Here is a 12,050-nt window from a genome sequence, read left to right as displayed (position 1 = left end):
GACCTATTCATCTGCTCATTTTTTCATACCAACATGTTGCGTAATCCTTTTCCTTTATACCTCTTCACAGCGGTTGATAACGGGTGTGTGGCCTATGTTCTAAGGACAGGCTTCAATACATCTCAGGTAAGAAACGAGAGCCACTGGGCTTCCGCTTGCACAACTGTCACCCAAAATTGGTTTGGGGTTTGTGGCAGGAGAACCCTCAGAACAGCACTTCGAGGGAGGAGGGGGCAGACCACTGTACTTAACATGAGATAGTAGAAACCTGTTTTCATGTTTATTTTACCCTTGGGAGTAATCCACCTGACTTGGCACGTAAAGAGACAAAGACTTGTCTGGATATTTAGCTCCACCTTCAGGAGCCCTTGATTATCAAGGGTCTTCTGTTTGCCTTCCTGAAGCTTCTGATAACCCTTGAAGCTCTCCTATGTAAACTGGGGATTGTGTTGAGCTGAGGACTTAGGAGAGCTAATCTTGGAAGCAAGCCCTGGGAACCTTTTGCTACTGTCCTAAGAGCGGATGGCGCTTTCAGTCTTGCTACAACTGTTTTATATATCAGTCTGATTTTTCAGGGAGTAAACTGAACTGCAGTGGGCAGGTGAATCTCAATAAGAAGTTCTTAAAAGTCTTGTTTTATTGCTCTCTCACTGCCCCTAGTCTCAAGTTAACTAAAAACATTTCCTGCCACTTCTCCTGAGGGAGGTTATTGCTGCCTCCCCCTGACAACTCTTCCTCCCTCCCAGGGGAAGCTTCTGCGTACCATCCTGTTTGGTGTGAAGCGGGTGACAGCCAACAACTTGGAGACCTTCATCTTCATCCTCTTCCTGCTCGTCTTTGCCATTGCAGCGGCAGCGTATGTGTGGGTTGAAGGTGATTTTTTATTTCTGGAACCTAGGTTTCTTACAGATCAGAAAATAGTATCCATGAGGGCCCAGGTTGGGGTTTCGTAGAAGGAGCATACATTTGACATGGCTGCCTGAGTGTTGACAGGGATGCAGCCTCACCTAGATGGTTTTGTCCTTGATGATGGGCTGTCCTGCTATGTATCCATTGCTCCCTAGAACAGTAAATCCTGTACACATGATTTGGCAGCCTTTTCTGTGGGTGGAGATGCTGAGATCACAAGAAACTTAACTCTCTTTAAAAAAAAAAAAAAAATTCTCCTGGCACACTAGCAGTTCTCTTGTAGCTCATAGGCATTCCACAGCATGTGGTTTGGGAAACATTGTTCTGATTGTATTGGTGGACGTTGCAGCAGTAAAATGGCATAAATATGTGTCTGCTCCCCTTCCCAAGGCACCAAGGACCCCAGCAGGAACCGTTACAAGCTCTTTCTGGAATGCACTTTAATCCTCACCTCAGTTGTCCCACCTGAACTCCCCATCGAGCTCTCTCTGGCTGTCAACACCTCACTCATTGCTCTCGCCAAATTGTGTAAGTACCAAGCCTCACCAAGAAATTGCAGGGGGTGAAACTGCTGACCTGATTGCATTTCTAGGAAGTGTCCCTGTTTTATTTATTTCACAGCTTGTTCTACCCTCAGGTTCTGAGCAGTTTGCTAACTTTATTTTTATTGCAGGATACTGTGTTCTACAATATTTGACTATTATGGCCTTATAAACAAAGCGCAACATAAGAAGTTGCTTATATAATAGTTGGCTAGATGTAGGGGTCTTGTCCAGCACTTATCCCCTCTCAGATTCCCATAGACTTCAGGTCCCATGAACAAGGGGCTTAATCTTTCCCTTCTCTCCCCCCTCCCCACCATAAGGTTTCATCCCCACGTCTTGATTTAGAATGCCTACCATCCTGTCTCATGGACTTGAGTGTCCTCCTATGAGATGTCTGGGACCATTGGCCCGAGAGCGGAATCCCTGTTGCCATGGTGAAGCAGCCCATAGTTCTTAGAACCACTGGCTTTGTTGCCCTATTCCTCCTAGAAGTAAGCGTTTGTAAAAACTCATTACTAAAATAAACCCTTTCTCTTCCGTGGCCACTCAGTCCATGCCCAAACAGAACTGTTTCATGTTTACCATCTGAGAGGTGGGTATACCCTTTATCTTGTAATTGCATAGCAAATGAGTACAAGCAAGTTTGTCCTTTTGTTAAACTTACTGGGTAGTAGCCACAAAGACTTATGCTTGTGCAACAGAATTGCCCATCCCTCTCCTCCCCCCCATATGCCCCCCCAGAACTGTTTTTTGGGGTTTTCCCAAGCCTCCAGAACAGATTTGGCAGTGGGCATGCAAGGAGAGGGGAAGTTCTGTTGCACAAGCAAAGTGACTTCACTGGGTACAGACCCCCGTGTCGTTTTCCTCACTGGATTGTGTATGTGTGTGCAGGCGCGCGCACATATGCCTCCTCCTCCTCTGCTTGGAGAGAGGGCAGTGATGGAGGAGGCCTTCACACAAAAAGGAAGGTATATTTTAAATTTTTGACCACCATTAGTGGGGCCCAGTAGAAAAAAGGGGGGGTAGTGATCGCTGACCTCTCCCTCTCTCTTTGTTGTCTTGAAGATGTTTACTGCACCGAGCCATTCCGCATCCCCTTTGCAGGGAAGGTCCAGATTTGCTGCTTTGATAAAACGGGCACCCTGACCAGTGACAGCCTAGTGGTGAGAGGTGTGGCTGGGCTCAGGTAGGTCCTTGGTGGGGTGAGCCAAAGGAGGCTGTTCAGAGCGATCATGGGCTCTCTTCACTTTTTAAATTATTACTATTATTTTATTTTATTTTATTTGTGAGTCACTTTATCTTGCCCAGGGCCACCCAAAGAGACTTACAAACAAACAAAAGCCTCACCTGTGTTCTCAGGCAATAATAGAGATATCCAGCCAGGATATCTACCTTCGGCTTCGCTTCCAAGCCCCCTGACCATCGGTCATTTGGGCTTGGGCTGATGGGAGGGCCACAGCTTCCCCATCCCTGGCAGAGAAGATTGTAAAAGTAATGTTTGCATGTAGCCGCTAGCAAATTCTCATTTCCACATTGGTTATTGGAACTGCTATATGTTCACTGTAATAATAATCTGCGTCCTTCTCAAGTCCTCTGTCATACTAATGTCAGTAGTTGTCCTTCAGCTGGAGTAATTGATCTCTGTGTAATCTCCACTATTGCAGAGATGGGAAAGAGGTGACCCCTGTGTCTGACATTCCTATTGAAACACATCGAGTCATCGCCACATGCCACTCCCTTATGCAGCTGGATGATGGGACTCTGGTGGGTGACCCTCTAGAGAAAGCCATGCTAACGGCTGTGGAATGGACTCTGACCAAAGGTAGGCTTGCTTCATTTTTGAGCTGCATGCCTTTTTCCATAGCTCCCTTACCTTTCAATTCTACTAGAGTGAGCGAAGCTTGCCTGCAACTTTCTTTCACAATGTTTGGAACTAGGTGTGAATCAGCATCTGACTAGCCAGCCGGTCTGACTCTGAGGCTGCTTCAGTGTTTCCAGAAACCCATTTTATGTTCCGTGACTGTGCGCTGGGGGAGCCAGGGCTTCCTTGTTCTGCTAAGGAATGCATCCTGTGGGCTCAGGGCCCCTTTGTCACTCCCAGGAGCCCGAGGGGAGGATTGCTGCTTGTGGTGCTGTTGAACCCTTTCAGGATTTCCCGATCTCTTTGTTTCCAGATGAGAAAGTTTTCTCCCGAAGTATTAAAACTCAGGGACTGAAAATTCACCAGCGCTTTCATTTTGCCAGTGCCCTGAAAAGAATGTCGGTCTTGGCTTCCTACGAGAAGGTCGGCTCCACTGATCTGTGTTACATTGCAACTGTGAAGGGGGCCCCGGAGACGCTGCACAAAATGGTGAGCAAAGGGAGATGGGTGTGACTTTATCTCTTGGTTTATTGTTATAGCCATGAAATGGGCTGGTGCCAAGGCAGGGAATGCTTAGGAACTGAGCAGGATTGGACACGGAGAAAAGCCTTGCGACTCACAGACTGGAAGACCTTCCCAAAAGAAGTACTTGAATCTTCCACACATTGGCCTAGTGACAGATGAGCATTTTATGCCCTGGATTGTGGGGAGGCCAGATAACATGCTGAAGATAGGAGGGCGTGGCAGCAAGGCCCATGCAGCTAAGCAGGGTCGGGGGTGGGGAGCCAAATGGCCAGAGCTAAAAACGTGATACCCAGAGTGCCTTTGATTTCGTGAAGTGCTCTATTATCAAAACAATGTTTGGCAGCTTGACAATGCTGTTGTTAAACTTTAGTCGGGTTTTTTTTGCTAGAACATAAGAACCCTTCTGGATCAGACAAAAAGCCCATCTAGTCCAGCATTCTGTGTTCACCTTGGCAAACCAGATGCCTCTGGGAAGATGGCAAGCAGGGCAGAATGAGTGCAGCTGTGCTGTTCCCACTTAGGTTCCCCAGCAACTGATATGCTGAGCCACCATAACTAGCAGCCTTACCTGCATGTAGCTAAGCCTCTGTTGAAGCCGTCTAAGTTGGCAGCCTCTACTACAGCTTGTGGGAATGAATGCAATGTACTTCCATTTGTCTCTCCTGGACCTGGTAACCTTCAGCTTCACCCTCCAAGGCTGCCAGAGCCTCTGCTGTTCTGGTGCTTTGTGGCTCACAAGGAGACGTGCTCAGGGCGGGGGGCTTCTTTCCCCTGCCTTCACATTCTTTTGTGACTGTCCCTCTTTGCCCCTCTCTTTTCTCGTGCAGTTCTCTCAGTGCCCCAGTAGCTACAACAGTATCCACACAGAGATCTCACGCGAGGGAGCCAGGGTCCTGGCACTCGGCTACAAGGAATTGGGACACCTCACGCATCAGCAGGTAGGCTTTGGCCTGCACAGGCGACACCTTCCACATGCTCTGTCGGGACCCTGTTGCTGTGGGAGGTGCCTCTGTATGTGCCAGATTGTGGCCTCTCTTATGGGTAAAGTTAGTTGTGCTAGAGATAAACTGAAGGATAAAACCAGCCCACACTGGCCCCTTGCTCATGGTTGGCCTTGAACGCCTCTTCCTTCCTTTTGCGGGGTAGAGAGGAGCATTCAGAGTTCTGACAAAGCACAAGAGGGTTGCTTTTCACATAGCAAGGTCAATCTGTGCAGCCTGGCTAAAAGTCTGAGTGCACAAGTGACCTGGCCAAAGGGTTTACAGTCCAAAATAAATGCACAAGGCAGCCTAGAGGGAGAAGTTAGAAACTGACAGATGAGGATGAGTGGAAAGCAATGTCAATGTGGGTTTTTTTGCAAAGACACCCCCCCCAGCCCAGTAACGGCAATGTGGAAGGGGAAAGCCTTTATGACTTTAGAGGAAGGGTCATAGCTGGCCACCAGGGCAGAAGGCAGAGAGATGGGAGGGAACTCAGGGAGTTGGTGGACAATGAATGAGTTTCTGTGTGTGGTGAAGAGAGTTGATGTGAGAGAAGATGACGATTGGACTGGAGAGTTTGTGGATATGCAGAGGTTATGAGAAGGGGTGAGCAAAAAGATTTGGGCGGAGTAAACTGATCAAGCCCAATGGAAAAGGAAGTCTGCTGACTGGTTGGCAAGTTGGTTGGAATGGGCTGCCCAGGGCAGGGGGACTGGATTTTCCATGACGCTCATCTGTGCCAGAGCAGGTGCTATTTAAGTGGGCGAGGATTTCTGACTTGGCACAAGCATGGGGGGAACTTAGTCAATGGTCTCCAGCACACCACCTTCACAAAGCAGAATTCCAGGTGAGACCTGGGTGCTCTTTTGACATGTCAGATTGCCATGTGAGGTATGGACTAGGAAGTTTACCAAGCAATCCCAATGTTGTCTGCAGTCTGAGGGTTGCCCCTAGAATCAGGGTGTGAATTTCTATGGGAGATTCTTCATGTGGGGCATCTAAATATTCAGTTGGACAAAGCGCTGATCTTTGTTCTCCCTCTCATCTGAAGGCACGAGAGATGAAACGAGAGTTGCTTGAGTGTGACCTGCGATTCATGGGCTTCATCGTGGTCTCGTGCCCCCTTAAAGTGGACTCCAAGCCCGTCATCCGTGAAATCCTCAATGCCTCGCATCATGTGAGTGAAAAAGCATGCCTGCTGGCTGAGATATAGTGGAAGATGGAGACATGGGAGTCCTAGGCAAGCTGAGGAACTGGCCTGCACAGTCCCACCTGCTTTCCTATTTCTATCCCTGCTGCTCCTTCTCCTCCCCCCACTTGTCCAGAGTCTTTGTTTCCCATTTGCTGCCATTTTGAACAAAAGTTCTCTTGTCTCATTGTGATCAGCCCTTCCCCATGCACAGCAAATCCCAAGGCAAAGATTTGAGCATAATGCCAAGGTGTACAAGAATGGTGTTTCCCTCCTCCACACTCTTTAACAATCCTCTGCTTGGGAGATTGGAGATGTCCTATGCTTGCAGGAAAAAAAACTCTTCACACTCATGTTCACATAAGTTGATAAGCTAGGATGGTGCTCCAGAGAGGCACTGCTGCAGAAAAGATAAGAATCTGAAACATAATAAGAGCCCGGGTGGGTTAGATCAAAAGCCTGACTAGCCCAGCATCCTGTTTCACCTGAGCCTCTTAGATGCCTCTGGCCCCCCTCTAGGCTGGCTGAGATGGCAGGAGACACCCCTGCCAGTTGCTCCCCAGCATCTAGTATTCCAAGACATCCTGGAAGGTTTCATTTAGTGCTTGTAGCTAAAGGACCATTCCAGGATGAGAGAGCTCCCCACTGTGTTTCGGGGGGGGGTAGGCTAGAGAGGAGAAGAAGCAGACTATCCTTCATGCAAATGAAGTATTCCCCACCCCACCCCCATCAGGTGGGAAGGTATACTGCACTTCTGGGAATGGAATAGAGATAATTACTGGGGCTGTGGGGGACAGTGGAGAGGTTTGAAAGATGGAGGGATGTGTCAAATGGCTCTTATTGTAACGGTTGTTGAGCTTGCGATATCGCTGGTGGTGGAAAGTTGGCCAAGACAAGGGAATGTGCTATGATCTTCCCTATTGTACAGAAAGAGGTTTCTTTCCTCCAGCAAAATATTTGTTTCCTCCATATTTTGCTGGAGCTTTGTTTCCTCCAGCAAAAGATGTTTCAGAAACCACACACGCACAGGCATTTTAGAAGAGAACATGCTTTGAGGTACAATGTAACACTAATTTTGTGATATACAAAACAGTTTTTAAAGCTTTTTCCAGCCCCTCTGATCCAGGTCTGTGTGGCACATGTGCATTGCATCTCCAGTCCCTGCTTAGGAAAATGTCCCTTGATGCTTCCATTTACTTCTTCTCAGGTAGTGATGATAACAGGCGACAACCCCTTGACTGCCTGCCACGTGGCCCAAGAGCTGCACTTCACCCAGAAGGAGCAGACGCTCATCCTGCAGCCGCCCTGTGACAAAGGTAGAGAGGCTGAGGGAGGCAGGTGGACGTGGTCAGGGTGGAGCAGATAATCATCCAGAGCCCCACAAGGCAGCAGCACATGGCTAGGATTCTGTGATGCTGCAAAAGCGCAGGAATAGTACAGAACATGGTACACAGTGTATAATTCAGCTTTCTGAAGGTGCTGGTGAAAGGTCTTGCCCTGGTTAGCACAGGGGGGGTCAGTTTACTACTACGAGCTATGTATGGTGTAGAAATGCAGTGTGAGAAATGTGATGGAGACTCTGGAAGCAGCTGCAAATGGTTGATAGGTAGTGGAAGGGACGTGTGCGGGGGGTGGGGGGGGAAGGCTTGTTGAGTGTACATGGAGGGGAGGAATTTGGGATGGTGGAGCCCAGGATAGCTCTCTTCCCTGGGCTGGTTCTGCAAAGCAGGCAGCCCCTCCTCATGCTCCCCCTTAATCAAACCCATGCTTGCCTCCCCCTTAATCAAACCCTCTATTCCAGATTGCAGCTGGCAGTGGCAGTCCATCAGCGGCACCGTCACTCTCCCCATCGTCCCAGATTCCCTACAGGAGCTGACCAGGGACCACAACCTGTGTGTCACAGGAGAGGGACTCTCTCAGCTGCAGGCCACAGATGCCCAGCTGCTGCTTCGGCTCATTCCACATGTGCAGGTCTTTGCGCGAGTTGCACCCAAGCAGAAGGTGAGAGGTGCTTCCTCACCGCAACATTCTTCAGGCCCTTGTGGCCAGAGAGCCCAAGGATCCGGGGGGGCATGTTTCTCTCATCCACTAGTAGTAAAAGAGCAGCAGGTGTTTGGATTGTCCCTGGCTCAGTGGAACAAATGGACAGCCTACAACCTGGCATATAGCACCATCTTTGAAGAGTTTGCATCCTGTATCTGCCATTGTGCTCTTGGAGTGGCCTGGAGCCCAGTCACTGCCTCTTAGTCAAATCTGCCACAGAGGTGGAATGTTGCAGGAGTAGCAAGTGCCTTGGAGTCAAAATCCTGGGCACAGCTGTACAAATAAAAAATTAAATGGAAATAATAATATCCTTTTATCAGAGCAACTTCTGCTAGTATAAGAACATGCAGACTTTCACTAGCCTCTTTGGTCTAACTAGAAGTGGGCTGCCTCTTTTACCACAAGCACCAGATGTCCATGTACTTGTTTTTTATCACTTGACTCTTGCCATCAAATGCATAAGCTTAGTGGAGTCATGGAAAGGATTTTATCTGCTGCCAAATGGGCTCCCTTACCTTCCCATTGAATGAGGATGCTGACATGTAGTCAACTCACAAGAGTCTACATGTTTGGGTGAAGAGAAGCAATCTCTTTGATGGCATGGATTTGAGCAGAGGGTGGCAGGCCCTCTTCCTCACTCTGCTTTCTCATTGCAGGAGTTTGTTATCACAACACTGAAGGGGCTTGGCTATGTGACGCTGATGTGTGGGGATGGGACCAATGATGTGGGAGCTCTGAAGCATGCTGATGTGGGTGAGTGTTTATTCTGTTCAAAAAGTGCCACTGATTAATTGAATTTCGGATTTTTAAGAATGAATATTTAATGGACAAGCTTACATAAGCCAGGCATGGATGGCAATCATCAGTTTATGAGGCATTTCTCCCACCTCTTACAAAAGAAAATGCCTCTTTAACAAGTTTTTCTGTACTCTGGCTACCTCTTCATCTTACAGCTTCTGTGTGCTTTGAGCAACATATACTCGGCCTACTGATCAATTTTGCAGGTGTCATAGTAAAACTTCTCTTGCTACCCTCTCCTCTAAAAAGCCTCCTTCCTATCCAGTTGGGATGCGGAACAAGGGAACTGCCTAAACTTTTCTGTTCTGAAAGCAGCTTGCCAGACACCTCCCAATATCTTCTGTGATCTGACTTGTTCTTGCAGGAGTGGCTCTACTGGCCAATGCACCTGAACGAATTCCTGAGCGCAGGAAGAGGCCGCCCCGCGATGGCCCTGCTGACGGGAGACCTGCTTTGCCCCCCTCCCTGGTTGGCAGCAACATGAGGCCCACCTCCCGGGCTGCCAAGCACAGGGTTATGTTGCACAGAGAAGAGCAGCTTGCCATGCAGCGGGTAAGTTGCTGGGTTCTCCTTCCTCCCCCCATATTGGACTCCCTTGTGCTTCAGGACCTTTTCCTTTGTGAAATTCCAAGAGGTTACAGGGAGAGACACACTTGGCTCTGCCCCTGCACCCATTGTATGCTGGAAGAAAAGTCACTAGGGTGAATGGAAGCTGGCCTTGTCCTTAGTCTGACCTAGATTTAAAAAATAATAAAATTCCAGTGACCATGAACCAAGCAACTCTATCCTCTTCATGTCCTCTTTACTTTTCCTAGTGACTGGCTTTGTAAGGTTGGCATTTGGAATGTATCTCTGAGGATAGCTTTGCTGTGGATGAAACCGCATGTCTTCTGTCGTCCCCCCCCCCCCTTCTTCCTAACAGGAGAGAATTAGCCAGGTGCTGAAGGATCTGGAGGAGGAGCAGGTCCCCATTGTGAAGTTGGGTGATGCCAGCATTGCGGCTCCTTTCACCTCCAAGCTTTCCTCAATTCAGTGCAGTAAGTAGGGAGGGGAGAGAACTTGTTTGGGGCAAGGCAGTACTTGGACCAACTCTGAAGGATGGGGACACCTCCAGGCATGTTTTGCATGTAAATGCAACCATTGAGCCTCTTTTTTTGCACTGTTTGTGTGCATGTGACTAACTTGGAATCTTTAAACTATGCACGTTTTATGTTTGCACTGTAAGAGGTGAAGTGCAATATTAGTCTGGCACTGTGTATGGGAAGGGGCTGGGAAAGCATGAAACAGCTCTTCTGAGTCCTGCCCCACCCAGTTTTTTAATTTGATTTCCAGTTTGTGGCCTCCAGAGCAACCCAAGCCAATCCACTAGAGGTTTCATTGACTGAGTGCCCAGAGCAGGGCTGGAACTGGCCTTCTGCCAGCCTTTCTGGGCTTTTCCTTCACAGATACTCCAGCCGTGTAGATCTAAAGAGGGAAGGGCAACTAGTACATCTCATGCAAGCAAAGTGTTATTTCCTCCTCCAGTCTGCCATGTGATCAAGCAGGGCCGCTGCACTCTGGTCACCACGCTCCAGATGTTCAAGATCTTGGCTCTGAATGCACTAATCTTGGCTTACAGCCAGAGTGTCCTTTACTTGGAAGGGGTCAAGTTCAGTGATTTCCAGGCTACATTGCAAGGGCTGCTGCTGGCTGGCTGCTTCCTTTTCATCTCCCGGTCGAAGGTAAGAAAGGTGATGAGAAGGGAGGCAACCATCACTTCCTTTGTGCAGAAAAGGCCGTTCTACCCTGTTCATCATTTGCACTCTTTCCTTACAGCCCTTCCATGTTTTAAAGCAACTTTCAAAATTGGTCTGCCTTGCCACATTGACATACTTTTTTCTTTCTTTGAGACCACTTTCCAAAGCGGTTGGTGTGTGCAGGGTTCAACATGGACTGCTTCCCAAATATTTGCAAGAGAATGCAGCTGGCTCACAAACCCAGGACAGCTGCTGCTAATAACATTTATTATTCATACCCCACCCTTCTGATTGGGTTGCCCCAGCCGTTCGGGGCGGCTTGTGGCTGCCTGGTCCTGACCCCTTTTCTTCTTATTTCCAGCCTCTGAAGACCCTCTCCCAGGAGCGTCCACTCCCTAATATCTTCAACCTCTACACAGTGCTTACAGTGCTGCTGCAGTTCATGGTTCACTTTGTCAGCCTGGTTTATCTGTATCGAGGTGCACAGGCCCGCAGTGACCCCAAGTGAGTGCTGCTTGGATTTAAGCTTGGAACTATGAAAATGTGAAAGGATATTGCTCACAGTGGAATTGGTATCGGCAGGCTGGAATTTATGGGCCAGAAGGAATGTTGCTCCCTTAACATGAACACACTTCCCAGGGCAGGTGTGAATGCAAGAGACATCCATGAAACTGGGGGTTAACACGATCACTGTCCTAGGACAATCAGAACTGTCCCCTTGCATCCATCCATGGTCCTTCCTCAGAGAAGCCCTGGAAAAGGGTCCTGTAAAGGAGGAGGAGAGATAGCCAAAGGGTTCCATCAGCCCCAGTCCTTCCACCTTGCACAACCGGCCCCTGGGAGAACACGAGGGTTAGGGGAGTCCTCCATTAAGTCTCCTGAGGAGTGGCCAGATAGTTCTGGGACTTGTAGCATGCTTGTAGGTGTCTTACTACACAAAGCAGGTTTTTGTTTTCCTTGGGGTTTTTTAGAGTGGCAGGGGGTGGGATGCCAACTCATGAGCTTGTTTACCCCTCTGGTCTGAGTGGACAGATGTAGGGCTGAAGTCAACCAAAACTCCTTGATGAAGATAAAACTGGCACCTATCTCTGTGTGCTAGTAAGGATGACTGCGTTGTTGGGTGAACAGCTATCAGGCTTAGGAACAGCCTTCTAGGTCTGGGCCCAACTGTTGCTCAACTCTTGAGCACTCTCGGAGGTGGGCCACAGTTGCACCCTCTGGCGGCAGGAGGTGCCAGTAAATGCTTCATCCACAATGGAGGCGTGTATTGTTGGCACACAGAAAATGGTTACAGAATAGCCACTCCCTCCCCAGACTTGCCACAAACCTTCTCTCTGTGGTGATCAGAGTGGCGCTGTATAGGGACGCTCCCCTTCCCCAAGAGAGTCAGTGCCATAGCCACTGTCAGACAGGACATGTTTTAAAATGGGGATGTGCTGCATGCCCAGGCGCGCTCAGGGGGCA

At 48.8% G+C, this 12,050-nt stretch overlaps 1 protein-coding gene across 1 annotated transcript in view; it reads left to right on the top strand.

Annotated features, from left to right (window-relative positions):
* The window catches only part of ATP13A1 (ATPase 13A1), a 35,332-nt gene that overhangs the window by 20,650 nt on the left and 2,632 nt on the right, over positions 1–12,050 (top strand). Inside the window, exons 9-23 of the mRNA XM_081851683.1 lie at positions 71–126; positions 747–873; positions 1,300–1,437; positions 2,520–2,640; positions 3,119–3,276; positions 3,629–3,804; positions 4,668–4,778; positions 5,872–5,997; positions 7,217–7,325; positions 7,811–8,010; positions 8,709–8,805; positions 9,215–9,402; positions 9,773–9,887; positions 10,375–10,571; positions 10,948–11,090. Coding sequence (XP_081707809.1) covers positions 71–126; positions 747–873; positions 1,300–1,437; positions 2,520–2,640; positions 3,119–3,276; positions 3,629–3,804; positions 4,668–4,778; positions 5,872–5,997; positions 7,217–7,325; positions 7,811–8,010; positions 8,709–8,805; positions 9,215–9,402; positions 9,773–9,887; positions 10,375–10,571; positions 10,948–11,090 — 2,062 coding nt within the window. The remainder of the gene's footprint in view (positions 1–70; positions 127–746; positions 874–1,299; positions 1,438–2,519; positions 2,641–3,118; positions 3,277–3,628; positions 3,805–4,667; positions 4,779–5,871; positions 5,998–7,216; positions 7,326–7,810; positions 8,011–8,708; positions 8,806–9,214; positions 9,403–9,772; positions 9,888–10,374; positions 10,572–10,947; positions 11,091–12,050) is intronic.

Source organism: Podarcis erhardii, assembly GCF_964252035.2.
Source record: "Podarcis erhardii genome assembly, chromosome: 2".
NCBI classification, from domain to species: Eukaryota; Metazoa; Chordata; class Lepidosauria; order Squamata; family Lacertidae; genus Podarcis; species Podarcis erhardii.
This window is presented reverse-complemented; position numbering and strand designations above follow the sequence as displayed.